Source organism: Enhydra lutris, unplaced genomic scaffold, assembly GCF_002288905.1.
Source record: "Enhydra lutris kenyoni isolate GAN:26980312 unplaced genomic scaffold, ASM228890v2 scaffoldscaffold152, whole genome shotgun sequence".
Lineage (NCBI taxonomy): Eukaryota > Metazoa > Chordata > Mammalia > Carnivora > Mustelidae > Enhydra > Enhydra lutris.
The window spans coordinates 238,373-264,046 of NW_019154236.1; the positions used below are offsets into that span (position 1 = coordinate 238,373).

A 25,674-nucleotide genomic window follows, 5' to 3' on the forward strand; every position below is an offset into this window, starting at 1 on the left:
TTACCCAAAATAAGAACAGTAGCTTATATATTTTTATAGCTTCAATGATGTATCACTGACCTACAATTTAACTGACTATATTTCCAGTGTACATTTGATCAGTATATTTGTATATATCCATGAAACACTACAATCAAGATACTAAACATAACCATCATCTCCAAAAGCTAGTTAGAACACTGTATAAATGGAATAACACAATACATCCTCTTCATTGTATGGCTTCTTTCACTTGGCATAATTATTTTAAAACTCATCCATGTTGTTATGTGTATCAATACTTCATTTCCTTTAGTCACTGAGTGGTATTCCATTGTGTGGATATACCACAATTTGTTTATCTGTCCAAATGTTGGTGGACATTAATGTTGTTTCCATTTTTTTCTATAACAAATAAAACAGCTATGAACACTGATAGGTAAGTTTTTGTATGAATGTTTGCTTTCATTTCTATTGGGTAAAAAGGTGAAGAATAGTTGAATTGTATGGCAGGTGAATGTCAAACTTATTAAGGCACTGTTAATCTGTTTTCCTAAGTGACTGTATCATTTTACATTTCCACCAGCAGTGTATGAGTTTTTTGTTCTATATCCCCACCAACACTTCATATAACATGGGTAGATTTTTTCATTTTACTTGTTCCTTGTAGATGTTAGTGGTATCTCAATGTCATTTTAATTTGCATTTCCCTAATGACTAATGTTATGGAACATCTTCTTGTGCCCTATTTGCCATCCATGTTAATCTTTGTTACCGTTTGTTGAATCTTTGCCTATTTAAAAAAATTGTTTGCCTTCTTATTGAGTTGTAAGAATTCTTTATATATTCTAAACATTAAGTCCTTTGCTGGATATATATTTTGTATTTTCTTCAAATCTGTGATTTGTTTTTCACTTTTTTAATGTCTTTTGAAAAAAAAAATTTGTTATTTTGATAAAGTTCAATTTATCAATTTTTTCATTATAGTTTGTATTTTTTGTATCCTATTTAATAACTTTGCTTAACTAAAGTCTGTCTGCAAAGACTTCTATAATTTCTTCTAGAAGTTTTATAATTTTAGCTTTTACATTTAGGGATATGATTCAATTCTAGTAATTTTTGTAATGGCATTAACTTTTGTAATGGCAGGAGTTTAAGTTCATTTTTAAAATAAGAATACCCAGTTGTTTCAGGACAATTTATTGAAAAGATTATCTTTTTTTTTTTTTAAAGATTTTATTTATTTATTCGACAGAAAGAGATCACAAGTAGGCAGAGAGGCAGGCAGAGAGAGAGGAGGAAGCAGGCTCCCCCCCCAAGGAGAGAGCCCGATTCGGAGCTCAATCCCAGGACACTGGGATCATGACCTGAGCCAAAGGCAGAGGCTTTAACCCTCTGAGCCACCCAGGCGCCCCTTGAAAAGATTATCTTTTCCCCCACAGAATTACCTTTGAATGTTTACTTAACATCAGGTCAATATGGATGAATAGACTACTTGCAGATGTTTTACTGATCTGTATTTCATTTTTACCACCAATACCACATTGTCTTGATCAGTGTACCACAGACTAAATTAAGGAGTGTTAAGTCCTCTAATTTTGTCATTCTTTTTCTTTTTTTTTTTTAGATTTTATTTATTCATTTGAGAGAGAGCGCACGTGAGAGCGTGAGGATAGGAAGGAAGGAGAGAAGCAGACTCCCCACTTAGCAGGGAGCCCGATGTGGGACTCGATCCCACAACCCCGGGACCATAACCTGAGCCAAAGGCAGATGCCTAACCAATGGCGCCACCAGGCGCCCATGTCATATATATATATATATATTTTTTTTAACTGCTTTGGTTCTTCTAGATCCTTTTTATTCCCTTATAAATTTCAGAATCAGTTTCTCAATTTTTACCAAAAAGCCTGCAGAGATCTTGATTGTGATTGCATTAAACTTACAGATCAGTTGGGGAGAACTGACATCTTAACAATATTGAGGTTTCTAATCCATGAAAATGGCCCACCTATCCGTTTGTTTAGGTCTTCTTAAATTTCCCTCGGCAAAAAACTGTTTGTTGTAGTTTCCCATATGTAGGTCCTACATACAGTCACTAAATTTTAATCTTTAAACATCTGATGTATTTTGGTGCTACTGGAAACTATACTTTTGAAATTTCTCTTTTCAATTATTTGCTGCTAGTATACAGAAATATGAATTTTGAATATTCATTTGAATTTCATGACCTTGCTGAATTCCAACTTATTACTCCTAGGAGTTTTTTGGTACATGTCCTATGACATTTTCTGTACATGATCATGTGATCTGCAAATACTATTATTGGACAAGCCTTCAATAGAAGGCTTGAATAGAAGTGGTGATAATACATATTCTTGTTTTATTCTTCATTTTAAAGATAATTTAAAAAAAAAACACTTTATTACTACATGTGTTAGATGTAGAGTTTACAGGTTAAGAAAGTTCCCCTCTATTACTAATTTGTAAAGGGTTTTATTTTGTCTTTAGTTTATAAATAGCTGTTGAACTTTACAGAATACTCTTTCTAAATCTGCTATCTTCATGTACTTTTTTTCCTTTTTTTTTAAAGTATGGTGAACGACAAAAATAGATTTTCTCAAATATTTTCTTATTTTTACCTGTTAGTATTTGTATATAACTGAATGAAAAAGGGTAATCTAAAAACCATCAGGAAAGCACAAACCTGGCTGTGCATATGAAGGTTCTCAGAAGATTAGGTTAAGAGAGTCACAGTCTATCTTCAGCTTTTCAGAGTATATCATAACCCCATTTAGGGGAGGCAAGAATGAGTCCCAGGAAACACAGGGCTCAACAAAGTGAAGGCATCTGGCAGGGTTGCAGTGTGGGCCAGATGCTGAGATGTGACAAAATATGATCAATGGGAGTAGGGTACTCTCTATTTTCTGCTTCTAAGCTTACTTACCAGGGCCAATCTTCAGCTCTCAGCGGTAGTTCAAAGCAAAATTCTTCTGTGGGGTGAAATGAATGTCTTTGGTTATCCAGGCAGCAGGGTACAGAGGAGAGAGCAAGAATTTCATCAGCACATGGTCCCTACAAGCTAAGTACAGATAAGATTCTGGGGACAGACTACCCATTATTATCAGGTATGAGAATGGGTAATACAGAAGGCCCTCAACACATATGGGTCTGGTGTAACACAGCTTCACTCTCAACTACCTTCCTCGCTAGTGTATAGCTGAGAAATTCCTTCCCTTCCTCTTCACCCTGAGAATTGCCTTTACCTCTCTCAGCATTGGATTTCCTATGTCCTGTTATCTCATGTCTTCCTCTTTTTCTGTTTACTCTCTCATTATACATCCTTCAGTAGGTTTCCATAATAGTTTACAGGCTATAAGGTTTTTTTTGAGAACTCAAATATATGAGCTGGTAGTCTGGTTGGCTGCAGGATTCTAAGTTAGAATTCTAGAATTCTAGCTGCCAGTTTTGTTTTGACAAGCCCCAAACCATTCTGATCTCTGATCCTTCATATGTATATCTGCCTTCTAACTCTACAAACTTGTGGAATCTTCCTTGTCAAGAATTCTGAAACTGGCATGGGTCTATTTCTACCCATTGTGTTGAATAGCCAGTGGTTGTTTCAATGTAATAATTCATGTCTTTCAATTGCAGGGTATTTTAAGTAATTTTAGTAATGATTCCTTCCCTTCCATTTTATCTGCACTGTCTTTGCATCTGGCCTAGTAATATTTCTATTGAGTCTCTTCTCCATTTCTTTCTCATCATCCTGATGGCACCCAGGTGTGTGTGTATGTGTGTGTGTGTTTGCTTCTGTCTTTTCTGCTGTGAAGCCCACAGACATGAGGAAACACTTCACTGTTTCTCCACAGCAGTGGTGATGAGTGGGCACAAGGGTCCTGAGGCCTTGTGCTCTTATTTACTCTGGATCACACCATGGGTTTAGTGCCTTTTCTGTGGTAGATTCTTACTGGTGGATGGGAGATGATGGACCATAATGCAATCACAATATATGTTCAGGAGAAGGAATTCCAGTGACTTCTTCAACTGTATCTTTCAAACCATTCGCTTCAGTGTTCAGTTTTACCATATTTTTAGTATCTTTGGGGGGGGGGATTCTCTGAATGCTCCTTTTTTTTATCTTGCATCTTACTCTTGATTTCATAGATATCGTGTATTTCTAGAAACATGAATGGATTAATGGTATTTGTTGTTTTGTTATATTTGAAGTTTTCTCCTTCATGCATAAGTTGTTTCTTCTAAGTTGATTCCCCCCCACCCCCCCACCCCTTATTTGTTTTGGCCTCTGTCTTTCATACTGGATGCATTCCTCTTGTTTGGCACTGTCTCCTCATTCTTAAGAATGGGAAACTAAAAAGGTGGTTGAGTTAGTAACTCTAGGCATGTGGTTGAGTTAGTAACCTTTACCATAGGGTTACTTTGCTGGGCCAATTGTTAGGGAACCCCCAAATCAGTATCTTTAGGTCTTTTAAGGCTTCTCATATTCCCTAAAAGAAGATCCTCTCAATTCTCTGTTTAGAGGTTTTTACATTCAACATTCAAACTGCGTAAGATCACCCAATTTCTCTGATTTCACCATGTTATTGACATGCTGTCTGGCAAAACCCAATCTAGAGACATTGTTCACCATTACCAGAGAATAAACCTACAGGCTCTGTAGTTCTTCTGTGGTATGGAGTAGGTGAGGGGATGTAAGCATTTAACATTTTCTTAAGGCTTTTAACCAGCCCTCCTTATTTTAGAACCCAAATTCATCTGCTTTTCTAAACTGTTGGGTTAATGCTTGATACTTGATACTTGAGAAAATTATGATGTAAACTGGAGGTTCTTTGTTTAAAATTTGGCTTTCTTGGGTTAGCAGTAATCCATCTATTTTCCAGCTTTAAAAATTTTATTCAGTCTTCTTGTGGGTTATGCTTTATTGAGTCTTAGTAGGGTTTCAGAAGGGAGGAAAATTAGATTGAAGATGTTGATCTTCAATATTATATGTTTCCTTTTCTTTAATTTCTGCCCTTTCATAGTCCCATTCTTCATTTGTGTGGATTGATTCTATTGATCCTTTTTCTAATTATTGAAGTTGTATGCTTAATTCATTATTCTTCAGTTTCTCTGCTCCTAATGTAAACATCTAAGGCATACATTTCCCGCTAAGAACCAGTACTTTGTAGTACTTGATCTGTGGCACTTTCACTGTGATTACTTTATAAGTATTATTTCTACTGCATTTTTTTTTTTACTTGTATTTACAAGTATGGTTTTAAGTTTCCAAATACATGGGCTATTTTGACTAATTCTGTTTTAACTAATTATACTATAGTCAGAGAACATATTATACGTAAAGTTTGCTGAACCTTGCTTTAAAACTAGTGTCTGAACCATAAGAGACTCTTAACCTCATGAAACAAACTGAGGGTTGCTGAGGGGTGGGGGAGTAAGGTTAGGGTGGCTGGGTTATGGACATTGGGGAGGGTATGTGCTATGGTGAGTGCTGTGAAATATGTAAGCCTGATGATTCACAGACCTATATCCCTGGGGCAAAGAATAAATTATATGTTAATAAAAAAATAAAATAAAACTATTGTCTGGTAGATTTAATAACTACTTCATGCATGCTTGAGAAGACCAAACTTCTTTAACTTAAATATATTAAATCAATTTGTTATTGTATTATTTAAATTTTGTCCATATCCTGGCTAATATGCTTACTGTGTTAAAATATTTCAGCATGATGCAGCACTGATACACATCTCTTTGTAATTCTGTCAGTTTTTGCTTAAAATTTTCCATAGAAGGTTTAGAATTGCTTTTTTTTCCTAATAAATTAAATCTTTTAATAATAATGTAGCAAACACATTTGTTTTAAATAAAGCTTTAAATTTTTTTCGTTATTAAAATAGCTAGTCCAACTTTCTTTTAGTCAGTATTTGTGTGGCACATAGTGTTTTTATACCTTTTTAAAAAAAGTACTGTGTATTTACGTGGATTTTTTGAGACTAATCAGGTGGGTTTTGTTTTTTTTTTTAAAGATTTCATTTATTTGTCAGAGAGAGAGGGAGAGAGAGCGAGCACAGACAGACAGAATGGCAGGCAGAGGCAGAGGGAGAAGCAGGCTCCAAAATGCTGATAAACAAAATCAAAGAACAATCAAAATAAATGGAAAGACATGTGTTTAAAGACTGGAAGACTCAACACAGTAAAGATGTGACTTCTTCGCAAACTGATATGTAGGTTTAATGTAATTCTTAAAAAAATTCAAACAAAAATTTTAAATATATATTGTAAAATTTATATGGACAGACAAAAGAACCTAAACACCTAAAAACAATTTTAAAAAGAACTGAGAGGAAACAGTCTACATGATTTGAAGAGTTGTATTATTTATAGCTACAGTAATCAAGAGAGTGTGGCAATGGTGGAGGGACACACAGATTAATGTAACAAAATAAAAAACCCAGAAATAGACCTACACAAATATATATGAATCATTTTTGAGGAAAGAGCAAAAGCAATACAGTGGGGAAATTTCAGGAAGTCTTCTCAACCAGTGGTAGGGTAGCTGGACATTCATAAGTTAAAAAAAAAAAAAAAAAAAGACCTTGACCTAAGCCTTATACCTTATACCTTATATGAAAGTTAGCTAAAAATAAATCATGAACTCAAATGTAAAATATAAAACTATACAAAACTTTTAGGAAAAAAAAAAACACAGGATAAAATCTAGGAATCTAGGGTTAGGGAGAGAGTCCTTATATTTGACACCAAAAATATGATCCATAAAATGAAAACTGATAAATTAGACTTCATTAAAATTAAAAACTGTTTTGCTCTATTAAAGACTCTGTGAAGAGTATGAGAAGACAAGGTATAGACTGGGAAAGAAAATATTTATCTACATATTTGATGAAGGAATAGTATCTAAAATATATCAAGAACTCTCAAAACTCAACTGAAAAAAAAAGAAACAATACCATCAGAAATTGGGTAAAGACACAAACAATCATTTCAACAAAGAGGATATATGAATAGCAAATAAATGCATGAAAATATGTTTATCTTTAGACATTAGGGAAATGAAAATTAAAACCACAATGAGAGATTAGTGCATACCTGTAACAATGGGTAAAGTAAAAAAAAATAGTGACAACATGAAATATTGACAATAATGCAGAGAAACTGGGTTACTCATATACTGCTGGTGGAAATATAAAATGGTAACCCAGCTGGAAAACAGTATGGCAGTTCTGAGAAAAACAAAACATATACCATGATACAATTTAGCAATTCTACTCTGGGCATTTATTCCAGAGAAAGGAAAATTTACATTCACACAGAAACCTAAAAACAAATGTTCACAGCAACTTTATTCTTTATAGTCAAAAACTAGAAACAATCCAGATGTCATTTAACAGGTCAATAGTTAAACTCTAATACATCCATATCATGGAATATTACTAAGCAATAGAAACGGATGGACTACTGACACTCAACAAATTGTACTCATCTCCAGTAAATTATGCTGAATGCAAAAGGCCAATCCCAAAGGTTATTATATATACTGTATGATTCCATTTACATAATATCTTTGAAATAAAAAAATCATATAAATGAAGGACAAATTAGTGAATGCCAGGGGTTAAGAATAGGTGGTGAGATGATGGGGTAGGAGATAAGTGGGTACGGCTACAAAAGGACAACACAGAGATGCTTGTGGCAATGGAATTGTTCTGTATCTTGACTCTGTCAATGTCAAATCCTGGTTGTAATGTTGTACTATAGTTTTGCAAGACATTATCATTGGAGAAAATGGGTAAAGGGTGTAGGAGATCGCTGTTAATACATGTGCTTCTACAATTACCTCAAAATAAAAAGCTCAATTAAAAAAGAAAAAAAAAAGGATAAACCCATAAATCATATTATTCATTTATTGAGCACATGCTGCATGGCCAGATCCCATGGAAGTTACTCACATGAATATTATTTAATCTTCATAAACTCTATAAAGATTATGACTATTTCCTAAATAATCTCTCTGGAGTTACTGATTCTTTGTGACATTTTATTCCTTAAAAAACCTTTTCTTCCTTAAAACCTTACAAAGTGGTTTGTAAGAAGGGTTCTGAGTCACATAGTTTCAGAGAAACAAAAACAATTTTTTTTTCAAGGCAATATATTTTTCAAGGCAATATATTAATGTACATTACAAATACTCAAAAGGAGGCCATCATACAGTTTTCCTCAAATTAATGTGGAACTTTTGTTTTTATAGGATGCCAATTAACACCTTGCTTAAAGAACTAGTATTCACTATCTTATACCACAATAAATGTTGGCCTAAAGTTTTCTATCAATATCACTGCTAGAGTTGGGTGTTATTTCAATTTAGGCTACAGATTTATTGCTTGAATGTAATCTAATCATACTGTTAATCCAAACCACTTACCATGTAACAATATAAATAGATCGAAGTACTAATGTGAAGACCAACATTCCATACATGACCTGAATAAGAAAAGAAAAATGAAGTTAGTAAAATCATTATTTTTTGGCAAAGGAAATATATTTTACCTATAAAATTGGTCCTCTCAATAAAATGTATTATCTTTTGTTATATTTTATTTTTTTATTTGTTTTAATTTTTAATTTTTAAATTTTTTTAATAAACATATAATGTATAATTAGCCCCCGGGGTACAGGTCTGTGAATCGCCGGTTTACACACTTCACAGCACTCACCATAGCACATACCCTCCCCAATGTCCATAACCCCACCACCCTCTCCCTCCCCCGCTCCCCCTGGCCACCCTCCGTTTCTTTTGTGATATTAAGAGTCTCTTATGGTTTGTCTCCCTCCCAATCCCATCTTGTTTCATTTATTCTTTTTTTTTTTTTTAAAGATTTTATTTATTTATTTGACAGACAGAGCTCACAAGTAGGCAGAGAGGCAGGCAGAGAGAGAGAAAGGGAAGCAGGCTCCCCGCCGAGCAGATAGCCCAATGAGGGACTCGATCCCAGGAACCCGAGATCATGACCTGAGCCGAAGGCAGTGGCTTAACCCACTGAGCCACCCAGGCGCCCCTGTTTCATTTATTCTTTTCCTACCGCCAAACCCCCCATGTTGTATCTCCACTTCCTCATATCAGGGAGATCATATGATAGTTGTCTTTCTCTGATTGACTTATTTCGCTAAGCACAATACCCTCAAGTTCCATCCACCTAGTCGCAAATGGCAAGATTTCATTTCTTTTTTTTTTTTTTTTTTTAAGATTTTATTTATTTATTTGTCAGAGAGAGAGAGGGAGAGAGAGCGAGCACAGGCAGACAGAATGGCAGGCAGAGGGAGAAGCAGGCTCCCTGACGAGCAAGGAGCCCGATGTGGGACTCGATCCCAGGACGCTGGGATCATGACCTGAGCCGAAGGCAGCTGCTTAACCAACTGAGCCACCCAGGCGTCCCATAATTTTTGCTATTTATCTTTCCCTTGTTCCTTGAAATACATGATAAAACTCCTCTTTTGGGTCTTCTTCTTCTTCTTCTTTTTTTTGGGTATACACATTTTAAAGCTAAATATTTGTCTCCAAGTATTAATTTTGCAGAGACCTACAAGTTTTAACATGTGTTTATTTATTTTTATTTTTATTTTTCAAAAAGATTTTATTTATTAATTTGACAGAGAGAGAGACAGTGAGAGAAGGAATACAAGCAGGGGGAATGGAAGAAGGAGAGGCAGGCTTCCCGCCAAGCAAGAAGCCCAATGTAGGGCTCGATCCCAGGACCCTGGGATTACCACCTGAGCCAAAGGCAGATGCCCAACGACTGAGCCACCCAGGCACCTCTAACATATATTTATTTTCATTATGATTCAACTCAAAGTATTTTCCAGTATCTATGATTTCTTTGATCCATGTGTTATTTAGAATTATATTACTTACATTTAATATAATTGCATTACAGTCAGAAATTATATTTTGATTCTAATCCTTTGAAATTAAGATGCTGTGTGGGCAAGTGTATGGTAAATTTTTGTAAATGTTCTCTAAGGGCTTGAAAAAAAATGTGCTTCTGCAATTGTTGGATGCAGTATTTTACATCTGGCAAGTTTCCTTTTAATTAGTTAATTAATTTCAGGGAGCGAGACTGTATGAGCGGGGAGAGGGGCAGAAGGAGTGGGAGGGAGAGAGTCCTTAAGTAGACTCCCTGCTGAGTGGGAAGCCTGACATAGGGCTGGATCTCAGGACCCTGAGGATCATGACCTGAGCCAAAATCAAGAGTTGGCCGCCCAGTTGACTGAGCCACCCAGGTGCCCCATGGCAAGTTTCTTAAACATGTTGTTTAAATATTTTATATCTTATATAAATTACTGAAAGCTATTAAAATCACCTAAAATTATAGATAGATTTGTCTATTTTTTCTTTTAGTTCTGTCAATTTTTGCATTATATATTTGAGACATTACATGTATTAGATACATATAAATTTTAAATTATTATAATTTTCTGATGAATTGAGTATTTTTAACACTATGAAGTAAACCCTTCTTAACAAGAGAAATGCTTTTCCCTTGAAGTCTGTTTTGTTCTATAATAAAATAACTATCCACATATAACACAATTATGCTTAGTGTTTGCATGGTATATATACTTTCCCACACTTTCCTTTCAACCTTCCCATATCTTTATATTTCATGTGGACTCTTTTATAAAGCCTTGAAATGGCTCCTGCCTACTACTTGTAGTCTCTCTATAACAATAGACTGCAACAAATATTTATTGAGCATTGTGCTAGGCCCTGGGGATATGATGGTGTGGAGCAAAGGATTAGTATCAGGCATTGTCTTGATGCAGGGCTGGTTAAGAATGACCTGTTTCCCAGCCTTGAATATCACAATTAAGATAAATGGAAAATGTTATGTCTGCTCTGGTTGTGAAGGACTGCACCTAGGTTAAAGACTTGGGGCCTGCATGAGAACAATATGAAAGGTGCTCATCATAAAGAATGGTAGGAAAAGGGGGCTGTACCTCCTATGTGTTATAATGACCTCCACTACACTTAGCTCTCATCCCTGGCAGCTATACATAACTTATGTGGATGAGAGGACAAAAAAATCTGTATATATAAATAACTCTGGATCTCCTGATGAGATGAAAATATTATACTTGCTGTATTCTCTACCATGTATTTCTTTATAGAGCTAAGTAAACACAGAATTAGATTAAACCTGATTAGAGGTTGTCAGATTAAATCCATAACTGCAGCCATGATGTTCTAATGGTGAACAAGGAAGGCATGATGACTGCCCTCACAGCAATTACAATCTAGTGTGGAAAGAGATAAGTAATCAGGCAATTAAAAATGTAGTATTTAATTCTGTGACAGGGACTATACAGAGTACTTTGTAAGTACATTCGAAAGCCATCTAGACTTATGCAGATGAGAAAGACTTTTATGGAGAATATGATTTTTAATTTTATAACTGAAACAGTACCAGAAACATCATTAATAACCATCGAAATATTGTTAAGAGAAGCTAGAAGAGAGACGCCTGGGTGGCTCAGTCATTTAGGTGTTGGACTCTTGATTTTGTCTCAGGTCATGATCTTGTGTCTTGAGATCAAGCCCTTGTGTCAGGGTCTGCTCTGGGTGTGGAGCCTGCCTGAGATTCTCTCTCTCCCTCTCCCTCTCCTTCTGCTCCTCCTGACCCCGTGTTCATGTGCTCGCTCTCTAAAAAAAAAAGAAAGAGAGAGAGAGAGTGTGTGTGTGTGTGTGACTGGAACTAGAAGAAAGTAAACTGGCATGAAAAAAAAAGTATGTCTAGAATATATTGTTGGAGGGAAGCGTGGGAAAAATGAAATCAGAAAGGTAAAACCAGAGGTCAAGTCTAGCTATTCAAGTCATGTTTAGTTAAACTTTATCTTACAGACAAAGGGAAGTCAATGGAAGTTTCAGCAATAGTGCAACATGATCACTCGTATTAGAAAGATATCCCTCTCTTGCTGGGTGGAGAATGAATTAGAGGGAGCCAAGACCAATGGAAAACCAACCAATGGCAAGGTATTACAGTAACCTAGGTGAGTGATGGGCCTGAATCAGGGTACTACCAGTGGGAATAGAGAGAAACAGATTAGAGAGCTATTTAGGGCTTGGACTGATAATAATTTGATATGGCAGTTAGAAGAGTTGGGAAAGTCAATGATGGCCTGGTTTACGACTTTAGCAGTTAGGTGCATGGTAACATTTTCCTTGGGTTAGGGAATACAGGAAGAGAAGAAATACTGGAGAGAAAAATGGTGATTTCATTTCTAGATATGTTCAAAGTTTGAGGTGTCAGTGAGATATCCATGTAGATATCTCTGGGAACAGATCTTAGATATCTGGGTCTAAATCTTAGAAGAAAAAAATCTAAGCTGAAGAAACATATTTAGGAATCATCACCATAGAGAAGTCAAGGGGAATGGATTGCTTAAGGAGTATGCTAAACATATCAAATAATGGATAAGTTTGAACCTATACCCTGGCAGCACACTAACGCTTTTCCAAATTACTTTTCTTCTTTCCCCAAGTACCTCCACCCCATACATTCTGATTCTCTCCTAGGATCTGTGGCCAAACCCTGCCAGTCATCCACTCAGTATCCAATCTTTCCTTTTATTTTTTTCTTTGTAGAAGACTGATTTTATTTGGCCGACAATATGTCCCACTTTTATAAAAGCTTGATTTCTCAGTTTCTCCTGCAGCTAGAGGTAGTCATATGACCTTCATAATTTTTTTCTGTGCATATTCTAGTATTAGTCATCTTTTAAATAAAAAAGATAATAGAGTACATCTTTTTTGCTCTTTATAATTTTCACCTAAAATATTTTCATTTTGATAATAAACTAAATTGCAAAGTAATCTGCTAGAAGAGTGTCATCATATCACAGAAGGAATATGGGCTTTGGAATAAAAAAGACCTGGGTTCAATTTTCAGCGCTCCTAGTAACTACGTGAGAAACACTGGACAAATTATTTAACCTTTCTAACTCTCAGTTATCTCACCTATAAAATGAAGATGGTAACTTCTATATAGGTTTGTTGATATTTAGTAAGGTAATAGGTAAGTCAATCCATATGAACTATATAAAAGAGGGGTGCCTGGGTGGCTCGGTTGGTTAAGCATCTGCCTTCAGGTCAGATCATGATCTCAGGGTCCTGAGATGGAGCCTCACATCAAGCCTCACATCGGGCTCCTTGCTCAGTGGGGAGTCTGCTTTTCCCTCTGCTTGTGCACTCTCTCTCTCCCTGTCAAATAAATAAAGTCTTTAAAAAAAACAAAACAATAAATTTACATAAATCTGCTTAAGTTCCTGTTTTTCAAATTGTTTATACAGTGTATTAAATTAGAAGGGAGAGTAGCAAAATACTGATGTGTCATGTCTCTATCTCTAGGAGACATCTACTTTGGCAGGAAGATTTAAGCAATAGTACTCTCTGAGATAATAGATGAAATCTCGGGACGCCTGGGTGGCTCAGTTGGTTGAGCGGCTGCCTTCGGCTCAGGTCATGATCCCAGAGTCCTGGGATTGAGTCCCACATCAGGCTCCTTGCTCAGCGGGGAGCCTGCTTCTCCCTCTGCCTCTGCCTGCCACTCTATCTGCCTGTGCTCACTCTCACTCTCTCTCTCTCTCTCTGACAAATAAATAAATAAAATCTTTAAAAAAAAAAAAAAGATGAAATCTCATCTGAGACATTCAATTACTGATTTATCAATTGGCTTAAAGAGGTTCATTGACTTAAAAGTTCTTTTATCCTATTTTCATGTATACTTTTTTTGTTGTTGCTTTCTTAAGATACATTAGTATTTCTACTGAATGTGGCAGGCTTATGATTTTAGTATAATCCTTTGCAAGGCCATCAAATTAAATAAACAGCATTTGGCTCTTCTGGAGATGTCTGGATCACCTTGGGTTTTAATACAGTAAAGTAGAACTGTTATCAGTATTTTCTCTCTCATGGAAGCTAATCTGGTTAGCAAGACGATCATCCCGGCTGTGACAGATACTTTTAAAGTGTTTACTAACTCTTTCCTTCTAATTGTATATCACCACCACTTATCTGTCTAGTCCCAACTCAAATATCTCCTTTCAGAAGCTTTCTGTGATTACCATAGGCAGAAACTTACTGCATCATCTTACACCTTCATATGTACTTTCAGTGTCACACTATTACTGTATTTATTGCCTTGTGCTTTACCTTATATAGTATTTTTATATTATCCTCGTGAAATAAAACCTCTCCTTGTTTTAAACATTATAGGTGAGGAAACTGAAGAACAGGCACAGCATGTCCATGGATAACGAAGCGGCAAGGTTTGAGATTCCAAACTTCAAGAAATTGGAAGTGGTAAGAAATTCCAAACTCTCAAGCCAGAGTTACTTTATATTAGATAACATTGCTCTTCCCTCCTTTTCCATTACTTCTAAGATCTTTAAACTTACTGTAAATCTAGTCGTAAATTCCAAAACAATTTTTCCAATTACAAATTCCAAAACAATTTTCCAATTACAAATTTCAAAATAATTTTTCTAAATTTCCATACATAATATCAATAGTGATATAAAAGAATGAGAGTGATAGTCTACAAACTTAGACAAAAAGATTCTCAGAAAAAGTAGTTCTCTTTAAGGATGATACTCAGAAACCGATTAGGAATAGAGTATAAAAAAATATATTGATTCTGGGGTGCCTGGCTTGCCTGAGTAGGTAGAGCTTGTAGCTCTTGATCTCAGGCTGGTGAGTTCAAGCCCATGTTGGGTGTAGAGCTTTCTTAAAAAGAAGAAAATCAATTCTAATTACTTAACGGGACAGGAAAGGATATTCCAGATTAGACTTTGGGCCAAAGATATCTTCAAATAAAACATTACAAATAGCGAGAAATACTCCTGTATCACAATAGCAGACCATCTTCCCTATTTTGTTTTTCAATATTAGAGGAAATAATAATTTACCTATATGCAACCGTTATATCTTGTAATCCTATCCTGAGTCATGTAAGCAGAGAGACTGCACCCTTGTCTGCATTAGCAGTGCTTTTACATACTATAAATATTTTTTTTACAAGTCTATCTTCCTGACCCTGAGAACAGTAATCATGTCTTATTTACCTTGGTTTATTAATATTAATTAACATTTACTAACTGCTTACCATGTGGTAGGGATTTTATATGCATTATTTCATTTATTTTTAAATTTATTTTTATTTTTTAGAAGATTTTATTTTTAAGTCATCTCTACACCCAACATAGGGCTCAAACTTACAACCCCAAGATGAAGTCACATGCTCTACTGACTGGGCCAGCCAGGCGCCGCTGCAGTACCTCCTTTAATTCTCAGATAACCTTAGGAGATTATTATACAATTTTACACGTACAGTATAACGAGCTCCTCAAGAGCAGAGACGCTGTTATTTTATTCACTAGTATCCCTTTTATGCCTAGTACAGCATCTGGCATACTGAAAGCACTTAAAAAGTGTTTGTGGAATAATGAGGAAACCAAAGCTCAAAGAAGGTAAGTAACTTGTCCAGGGTATACAGTTAGTAAGTAGACACTCGATTTGTATCCAGGTCTGCCTGATTTTAGGTATTCACATTTTTGCTCCACTGTCCCTCTATTTCCAACTTTGAGCTCAGAATTTGGTACTGAGAAGGTACACAGTGGACATCTGTTAAATGAATACTTGTCTTCTACCTTCAGACTACTTATCTACTTCACCCTACCATTTCTCTACTTCTTCACTTCTCTCCTAAGAAGGCCTAATATATAACCCATAGTTCTAAGTTTTCATCCTCCCTCCCTTCCTTCCTAGTAGCAAACATTTACCACTATCTACAGAAAAGAAAATACTTATTACTAAAAAAAACACATGAGAGTTGCAGCATGGGAAGTTAGATGAACAGTTTGTTACTTTTATTACATAAACACAGTGTAAAATAGTCTAAAACACAAAGTGGAAAATTGATGGTCATAAACTTACAAAAATTAACCCCAAATTTCCAAATTTTGTTTTTTTGCTCTTATGATTTTTCTTTTTTATAAAGACAAATTAGAAATTTACAAAAGCTGAAGTATACTTAATACAAGTAAACTTCACCCTCTACACTGTGTCAATAAATCTTTCTTCATAAAGAGGTAATTCCATAATGACATACTTCAAGTCAAAATAATAAGGAAGTGAGGATGTTCTCTCTGGTAACATCTACTTTAGGCTTGCCTGTAGAAAAGCAAGGCACAATAATGTGCTTTTGGAATTTATTTTAAGAAACAGATTTCAGTTAGATGATTATTATCTAGCTTAAATTTAAAAAGATACAGGAACACTTACTTTTTATATAAGCACAAAATATTCTAAAACTGCAAGCCTTCTGATACTCTTGAAATGTGTCCTTATTTATTTATTGTTTGTTTGTTTTCTAGTTTGTTAAAAGAATTGTGATAGGAGTCAAACAAATCTAGGTTACAATCCTGGCTGTGCCCCTTAATAACTGTGTAAATGCTGGACAAATTCTTAGTATCTCTGAGTTCATTTCCTTTAAAATGTGAACAATAATCCCTAATTTGTAGGACTGCTGGGGAGATCAGAGTTTGTGAATTAATGGCATAGTGCCAGGCACATGACAGCACTCAATTAACAATGGCTCTGTTTGGGGTCTGCTACTTTATTTTCCTCTGGTTTCATTATGGGATATACTTAAATCATTATTTCCTACAGCAAAGTTTCCTATGTCTGCTCTCCTCAATGTAAATAATCTCCCACCTTAAAAAACTCATAAAATACTAGAAGGGAAATATTCGAGGAATCTTCAGTCTATCTTTTCTAGAAAATGATGTCATAAAAAGGACCTTGTATGTGTATGTACATGAATACTTTGATTTTTCTTATAAGAGCAATGCTACACTTGCATACTGACTACTAAAGACAGCTGGGACTGGGCATTGGCATCCTTTAAGCACTTGAGTTTGCAAACTGTTTTAAACACTTTCATAGGACATCTACCATTTTATTTTCAGAAATTGTATTGCATATAATTTACCTGAAAAGGAAACACAATGCAGGCAAGTACTGTTAAACAATCATGTGTGTAATAATTTTTTAAAATTACCTGATGGAATATAGGCTCCTTTACCTTAAGGTAAACCTACAAAATATTAAAAGAAAAACAGGTGAATGAAGTGCATTACTGAAGGTGAAGAAAACTTATTCTAACAATTCTGCAAATCCCAAATCTCTCTTGCTTCCCTAGTATTGCTACTTAGATCTGACTATAGCCACATAAAACATCAGATTAGGTGGCGGGCCACAGAAAGGCTAGCACCTTCAGGTGGGTCTCCACCAGTGCTAGCTTTACCATGGTAAACAAATTTTTCAGTTATTGTGGATTACTCTGGCCTCTTGGCTTCTACATCAGCATCAAGGAAGGGCAAAGGTACACAGTTACTCATGAGGGGTGAAGAGGTTCTGTCGACAATGTCTACAACACATTTTGTTCTACAACAGAAAGAACACTGGACTTAGAGACAGGTGATAAATTTCAGAGTCTGCCACTTATTTGCTATAGACCTTGAGCAAGTCACTTAACCAAAAGACTAATTTTTTCCTAATCCGGATAATGGGAGTAATAGTGGTAAGGAATAAAAGCTAAAATACATGAAACAATTTAGCATATAATGCATGCTCAATAACTGAAAGCATTTAACAAATTTCTTGTGCTATTTTTTACTTCCAAAACCTCTAACACACTCATCTAGTTACATAACTCATCACCTAAATGCATTTCCAATTACACAAACCCAGTTTTAGGCTCTAATATCATTTGGGTGATTAAGTTCAATGTCTATTGAAGATTTAGCATGCCATTTATTGCCCTGTAGGAGTATATGCCTTTAAAATGACATGGTAGAGAGAATGAAAATTCAAATCATAATCCTGAAATGGCTCCGAACACTTATAATACAAAGTCCAAATTTCAAAGCTTTGCATGATCTCACTCCTGACTTTCTGTCTGCCCTCACTGCTCTCATCTTTTCCCTTTCTCATCCTAGGCTCCAGAAAGTATAGTGCTTCCACATCTTTAAATATGCTGCTCTTTACTTTGTTTAGAAATCCTCCCCTGCTGGCCAACATTCATCTTCCAAGATCCAGCTCAAACTATCCCTTTTTCTAGAAGACTTTCCTGGTCCTTTCTCCATTCAGCAGAAGCAGCCATTCACCCTCCTTTGTGCCCTCACTGACCACGTATAAATGTCATATAATTTAATGGTTTGTTTCTCTCCCCAACAAGGCAATCATCTCTTTGACAGCAAAGGTTGTGCTTAGATATCTCTATATGCTCATTTAATGTAGTGCTGACCCCACAAAAATTTTATGTAATTTTACAATTTGGCTACAAAATTTCTTATTCCAGAAGTTCCTATCCTCACACAATAAAAGCAGATTATTTCCTTTAAGCACCCATAGAACTTTAATAGTAAGATGTATATGAGACCCTATATGTCTGTAACTCTAAACTCAGTAAGGAAGAATGCTTTCCATCTCTGAAATGTGTTGTTTCAAGATATTAACTTCTCTTTGTATAGTTTCATATTCCTACTGCTATTAATAGAAGAAATGCAAAAGGACATGCCTCTTAAAGACTATTTTAAGGCAAAAGAATTATGGAGTTCTTACTGTGTGCCACGTATTAATTTTCACAACTAATACAAAATGTATGCTATTATTATCTTCATTTTATAGACGAGGAAATTAATACAGAGAGATTAAGTAACTTGTCTGAGGTTCCTAGTTATTAAGTAACTGTGTTGCTCCAAACTCGGATCTGACTGACTCCCAAGCCTATAATTCTGATCATATCAGTTCTGAACTTACAAAGTGGTCCAGTTTTGACTCTGCCACACTTCTCCACATAAACTTGGTTGGCCAGGCAAGTCACTAAAACTCTCTAGACTTTAGTCTCTTTTTTTTTCCCTTAAGATTTATTTATTTGAGACAGAGAGAGGGAGAGAGCACAGAAGGAAACTGAGAAGGAGAAGCAGACTCCCTGCTGAGCAGAAAGCCTGATGTGGGGCACAATCCCAGGACCCTGAGATCATGACCTGAGCCCAAGGCAGATGCTTAACGGACTGAGCCACCCAAGTGTCCCCTAGTCTCTTCTTTTATAAGACTTCCTTTAACCTCTGAAACACAAGGATTCTCTCATGATCAATGAGTATGTAGTTTATATGAAGGACTACACAGTGCAGAGTAGAAGCATAAAGAAATAGTGTACCGGTTCTTTCAACCTCCTATTCACCTTCTCAGTTCACTGATATCTAATTTCTGCCTCTATCAATGTACTGTTGACAGTATCCTTATTAGGGTTACCTGGTCTTTTAACTGAAATTTTTATAGGTCAAACTTCAATCTGTATTTTACTCATGCTCTCAGAGGCAACTAACACTGTTACTTCTTCTGGAAATCTTTTTGTACTCTGTGATATTGGGCTCTTTCATTTTCCTACATCTCTGATACTTATTCTAGGTCTCCTTTGCTGGCTCCATTTCTTCTACCTGACCCTCAAATGTCAGTATTCCCATGTACAGCATGGCGATTATGGTTAATACGGGCTGAACCGTGGCAATTTGCTAAGAGAATAGATTTCAGGGGGTCTCATCTCTTGCTCTCTCACACACATACATGTTTGAAGATATGTTAATTAGCTTACCTAGAGTAATCATTTCACTATGTATCAAAGTATCATGTTTTATACCTTAAATGCATATAGTTTTTATATTTAAAGTGATGACTCTTATTGAAATCTTTAGGCATTAAGAAAGTTTGCATACTGACAGGCTGTGAATAGCGAACAGACAAATCAACTGCAACTTTTAGGGTCAAATATCATAACTGTATACTCTTTTTTATCTCTGTTAAAAAAAAAAAAGTATTCCATAGGGCTGCATCTTTGGTCATCTTAATGGTTCATGCTATCTCTGTGCCAGTTCATCTATTCCCACATTTCTAGTACTACCTATACCCTGACAATTCTCAAACCCACATCACATGCTTCATCTGTTAGAAACAAAGTATGACTTACTGTGGTTACTATTAAACTGAATAGAACTAAGATAAAAAGCAGGTGGTAGTTTACAGAGTTCTTCATCTTGAAACATTCAAACCTTTAAAAAAAGAGAGAAAGAAACTTATTTTAAAATATATAACTAGTAAAATAGAATGCTGTCTTACCACTTGTATACACACCTTTGGGTCTAGTGATGCCCATCATTTCCTCCCACCCAAACTCTCACCTCAGAGAAACTGCTCTACCTCTAAGAGGCTGGAGAAATCAAGAGAAGGCACCTGGCTTTAACTGGGTCAAAGAGAGGCTCTCTCCTGAAAACTTGGGAGTTTGGGAGTCAGAGACTGAATCAATTAAATGTGAGGAGTCAAAGTATAAAGCTTTATGGATTCAAAGTCTGATGCTGATATTTGGGCAGCTAAACTGAGTGAACAAGAAGATGAATGAGCAGAAAAGTGATCTGCATGGATGGAAAAATAAAGCAAATTCAAAGATGAGACCATGCAGAGAAGGAATGGAGAAAAAAGGGTGGGAAAGATAAGCTGCCCTTAAATTGTAGTCAGGCTGTACTTCCTGTTTATTGGGTTTCATATAATTTCCTCATGTCCTCTAAATAAATCTCTCTTAAGTCAAGCTGGCTTGAGTAGGTTTCTAAATCTTGCAATGAGCCATCCCTGAGTAAGGCGCACTATTACAGAAAATATCACTCTATTATAATTGTCTCTTTATGGGTCTCCTCAACCAGACTGTGAACTCTTTGTGTGCAGGGATAAAATCTTTTTCTCATGCGTCTAATCATATCTAATCACTAGGCTAGCAAATACTCAGTAAATGAGGAAATAAGAACAAATATTTGACCATGGGTTAGGTATCCAACCTTTGAACCTATGTTTTAGTAGAAGCAGCAGGAAAGTTCTCAGTTTACTCATTAATTGGCTGTAGGAATTGGACCCAACTCCTATTTCCTTATCTCTACAGAAAGATGGTTGGCCCGGATGATTTCTAAGGTCTCTTTTACTTTCATATTCTGTGACTTGATGACTTATTTTTAAAAAGCTCACCTGAAAGTACTTTTCTAGATCAGGAGCAGCAAACTACTGCCCAAAGGCCCAAACTTGTTTTTGTAAATAATATTTTACTGGAACAGTCAAACTCATTTGTTTACATATTATCTATGGCTGCTTCACTGCTACAGTAGCAGAGTTGAAGAGATGCAACAGAGATCACAGGCCCATGAAACTTAAAATAATTACTACTGTCCCTTTACAAAAAAGTTTCAGATGAGCTTTTTTATTTTATTTTTTAAAGATTTTATTTACTTATTTGACAGAGAGAGACAGAAAGAACCAGGGCAGGGGAGGGGCAGAGGGAGAGAGGGAGAGAGAGAGAAGCAAACCTGAGCAGGGAGCCCAAGGCGTGGCTGGATCCCAGGACCCTGGGATCATGACCTGAGCCGAAGGCAGATGCTTAACCAACTGAGGCACCCAGGTGCCCCCACATGAGCTCTTTAAATAATATCACACGATTCTGATTTTTAGATATCTTTAGACGAAAACATTCTTGGGGTACCTCGGTGGCTCAGTCAGTTAAGTGTCGGACTTGTGATGTCAGCTCAGGTCATGATCTCAGGGTCTTGAGACAAAGCCCCACATAAGGCTCCATACTGAGTGTGGACTTGTCAGGGATTCTCTCTCTCTCTCCCTCTCTCACTGCCTCCCCAACCACCTACTACTCCCACTAGCACACACTTTCTCCACAAAAAAAAAAAAAAAAAAAAAAAAAACAAAAAAAAAAAAAAAAAAAAAAAAAAAAAAATAGAGGGAAGAAGAAGAAGAAGAAAATATACTTGAACTAGTAATAATGATCATACTGAAAAGAGATAACCATCACATAAGGGGTTTAGAGAAATTTTAAGCACTAGTGCTATAGAATTAAATGCATGGTTAGAAGTTAAGCTTATTAAATTTGTAGTTCAATTTCCAACTCTGACACCAGCTACATGGCCTTAGGCAAGTCACCTAAGCACAAGTTCTGCTTATATCCTTAGACCAGTTACTAAATCCCTCTGTGCTTCACTTAATCGTCTATAAAATGGGGATAATACCCATTTATCATGCACAACTGAAAGAATTACAGGGGATTTGTATAATACTTACCACAATTACAGGTACAAAGTACATAAATATTATTTCTATGGTATAATATGTAACATTTTTATCTACATTCATAACTCAAGGAAATGCAGATTATACAAATTAAGTCAAAATTCTTTAAGTAAAATTTTAGTAAGAGTATCTAAACTGGCCATAGAGTTTTGAGATCATAAAAGTTAATAGCAACATTACTATAACTTTCCACAGCTTATACTCTACATGGAGATCACAGAAGTAATAAACTTTTACATTATTACAATCTCCCAGTATAATGCAATAGGGTTAATTACATTACTTAATTCATTATGAGGTGAAAATGAATTCTAAAATATATTAAACAATGGAATTTTAAACATAGGCACTTACATGCAGTACACAAATATACAACAGCTGTAAATCATTGGGAGTTCATCCAACAGCTATAAGAAACAAAAAAAGATAAGAGGACTTGAATATTGCAGAGGTACAATTATTATACAAATCAAAATAAAACATCAGAATGATTATTATAGTCACCTCTTACCTAATATCTTTTACTAATACTTTCATATATTTAACATCTAATTACTTTGAGTGTTGGGGAAGGTCACTGAAAGGATGTGACCGTCAGTTAACCTCTGAGCTGGACCCAGCCAATTGGAAGCTCCTCACTCCCTCCTATCCTTGGAAGAGGAGTAACTTCCACTTGTCTTTCTTGCTCCCAGAGGCTGTTCCAAGGACAGTCTTGAGATAGTGATGTGGTGTTGAAAAACACTTGTATAGTATACCTGGTTGAACTGAATTAAGTCCTCTTTATACACTTTCAAGTTTTGATGGGCAGGTGGGGGACCCATTGCTGCCACCCAAGATGAACCTTGTATGTAGGTACTCTCTTTTTATTAAAACTGCCACCTATAAACCAGGAGTGGCCTGTCTCTTTCTTTTACCTTTCCTTGCCCTCTACTTAATGGGGCTTGGTTTACTGTCATTGAACAAACAAGCTCGTCCATCCACCTATCTACCCTAATGTACATACCTAAGTAGGACACCTGACTCACTGGACCACTCAGCTCATTCAGTACCACAAACTATGATCTCATACTTCCAGGAAAGAATGAGGTCTACCGTCTACAGGTCTGGGGGTCCTATCAATATTCTTTTGCACTTTCCCTTTTCCTAGAACACCTAAGATGGGTAAAATTTTCACTAATATGTATAAGAAAGGATATTAATGGCAGCAAGTCATTTAGTTAATCTAAGTAACCTATGTTTCTCAAAAATATTATTAGTAATAATAATAATAGCTATATGTATTAAACTACAAGTTAGACATTAAGGTAAATGTTGCAGATAGGTTATTTCTAATCCTTAAGCCAATCCTATATTATTTACTTATTCACTAGATATGCATTTAATTAATTATTTAATAATATATTCACTATGTGCCAGGCAATGTGTTAGTTGCTGAGGATATAATGAAAACAAGATGCAGTCAATGCCCTCACAGTCTAGTGAGGGAGGGAAATGAAAAACATGGGATTACATATAAAGATTCCAACAAAAGGGGGTCACAGAAACCAGAGAAGGTGGTGGCAGGAAATGAAATGGGGTGGTAGAGAAATACATTCTAGGAAGAAGGAAGAATGTTTACACAAAGTAATATATTCTGGTAAATTACTGGAATAATGAAATAGCATATGTGCAGGGTCTTATAGTTAAGTGTTCTACATTCATTATCTCATTTAAGTTTAACAAAAATTCCAAGGTAGGTCCTATTATCTCCATCCCAAGATGGGAACTCTGAGGTTTAGATAATTTAAGTAATTTGTTTAAGATCACAGAGCTAATAAGTAATAGAGCCAGATTTTAAACTCACTCTGGGGCATACCTCTACATTAAGTTGCCTCCAAAACTTTTCACTTTAATCACTTTCACATGTTCAAAAAAGTTGGCACAGGATCACAATATCTACCACAAGGTTTCTGATGTACAGAAGATTCCTCTATTTGAAATTTTGAACCGCAATCTCCTGGCTTTATATTAAACATCTTTTGCATTTATATCTTCTTTATTTCACTTTTCATGTGTTAGCAAAATATGTGTCTAATTATTTGGCCTTTCCACAATGTAGTACTGAGGTACTTAAATGACCCATTTTAGGAGAACTTCTATGCATGTATTTGGAGGATAGGACATGAAAAGATCTGTTTTCTCCATATTATCCATAGGTCTATCTATACAGTTTATAAAGGCAGCTACAATAATTATTGTCACTCTTTTATTCACTCATTCGACAAATATCTATTAACCACCTACTATGTGCCCCGAACTATGCTATATGCAGGAGATAAGATAACCCTTGCCCTCATGCTTTACAGTCTAGCCAGGGTGAAAAACACTAGAAAGTTAACTGCACAAATAAATATTTAATTCCAATTATGGTAAGTGCTATGATGGAAAAGTACAGAGTACCATGATCAAAAAACAAGGGCCTTCATATAAGGAGTCGTGAAGATTTTCCTTAAAGAAGTGAAACATAAATTGAGTCCTGAAACATGCAGATATGAGTAAGGTAAAGAGGGACTGAGGGGAAGATGAGAACCCCTAAGCAGTGGCAACATAATGTGCAAAGGTCCTGTTGCAGGAAGGGAACTTAAAAAAGTGAAATATGTCCATTGTGACTGAAGCTTAATTAATGATGAAGAGAAAGGATATGAAATGAGGCTGGAGATAAGCAGTAAACCAATCAGGCAAATGTTTTAGGCTGAAAGAATTTCTTAATTTTATCTTAAAAGTAATGGCAAACCACTGAAAATGTTTAAGCGAGGTGGCAGTCTCCATCAGCTTGGGTGGCAACAAAATACCTTAGACTGGATACTTTAAACAAGAGAATTTATTTCTTAGAGTTCTGGAGGCTAGGAAGTTCAAGATGATGGCAGAGATTTGGTGCTTGGCAAAGTTTCTCTTCTTGGCTTACAGACGGCTGCCTTCTCACTGTATTCTCACATGGAGGAGAAGGAGAGGAAGCTCTCTGGTCTCTTCTTATAAGGGTGCTAGTCCCATCACAAAAACCCCACCTCATAACCTCATTTAAACCTAATAACCATTTAAGGCCCCATCTCCAAATATTGTCACACAGGGAACTAGAGATTCAACATATGCATTCTGAGGGGACACAAGTCAGTCCATAGTGGTGTTAGTGTTTAAAATACAGGTTTTATTATTTTTCAGGTATGGTGAAGCCAACAGATCAGGAGATGACTGCCACTGAAAAGGCAGTTACTCACAGTTCCTAAGAAGTGACATGCCATGCCAAGCAGGGCCACATGGGAAAGCACCAGCGTCAGTCAGGAGGCAGAACAAGCAAGGAAAGAGCATGGATGACAACCTTTACCGTGGTTTCCCAGAGAAAGGCAAGGGAAGGGAGGGCAAGCAGGCTTAGCATTGGCTAATTTAAGTAA

General features: G+C 36.0%; 1 protein-coding gene across 1 annotated transcript in view; it reads right to left on the minus strand.

The window, feature by feature from the left end:
- The window catches only part of LOC111140081 (alkaline ceramidase 3), a 31,916-nt gene extending 9,267 nt beyond the window's left edge, over positions 1-22,649 (minus strand). The window contains exons 1-4 of the mRNA XM_022492470.1: positions 22,601-22,649; positions 20,100-20,181; positions 17,130-17,165; positions 8,438-8,496 (exon numbers count right to left, since the gene is read on the minus strand). Of these exons, the coding sequence (XP_022348178.1) occupies positions 8,438-8,496; positions 17,130-17,165; positions 20,100-20,181; positions 22,601-22,635 (212 nt within the window). The 5' untranslated portion in view covers positions 22,636-22,649. The remainder of the gene's footprint in view (positions 1-8,437; positions 8,497-17,129; positions 17,166-20,099; positions 20,182-22,600) is intronic.
- Positions 22,650-25,674: the final 3,025 nt, after the last annotated feature.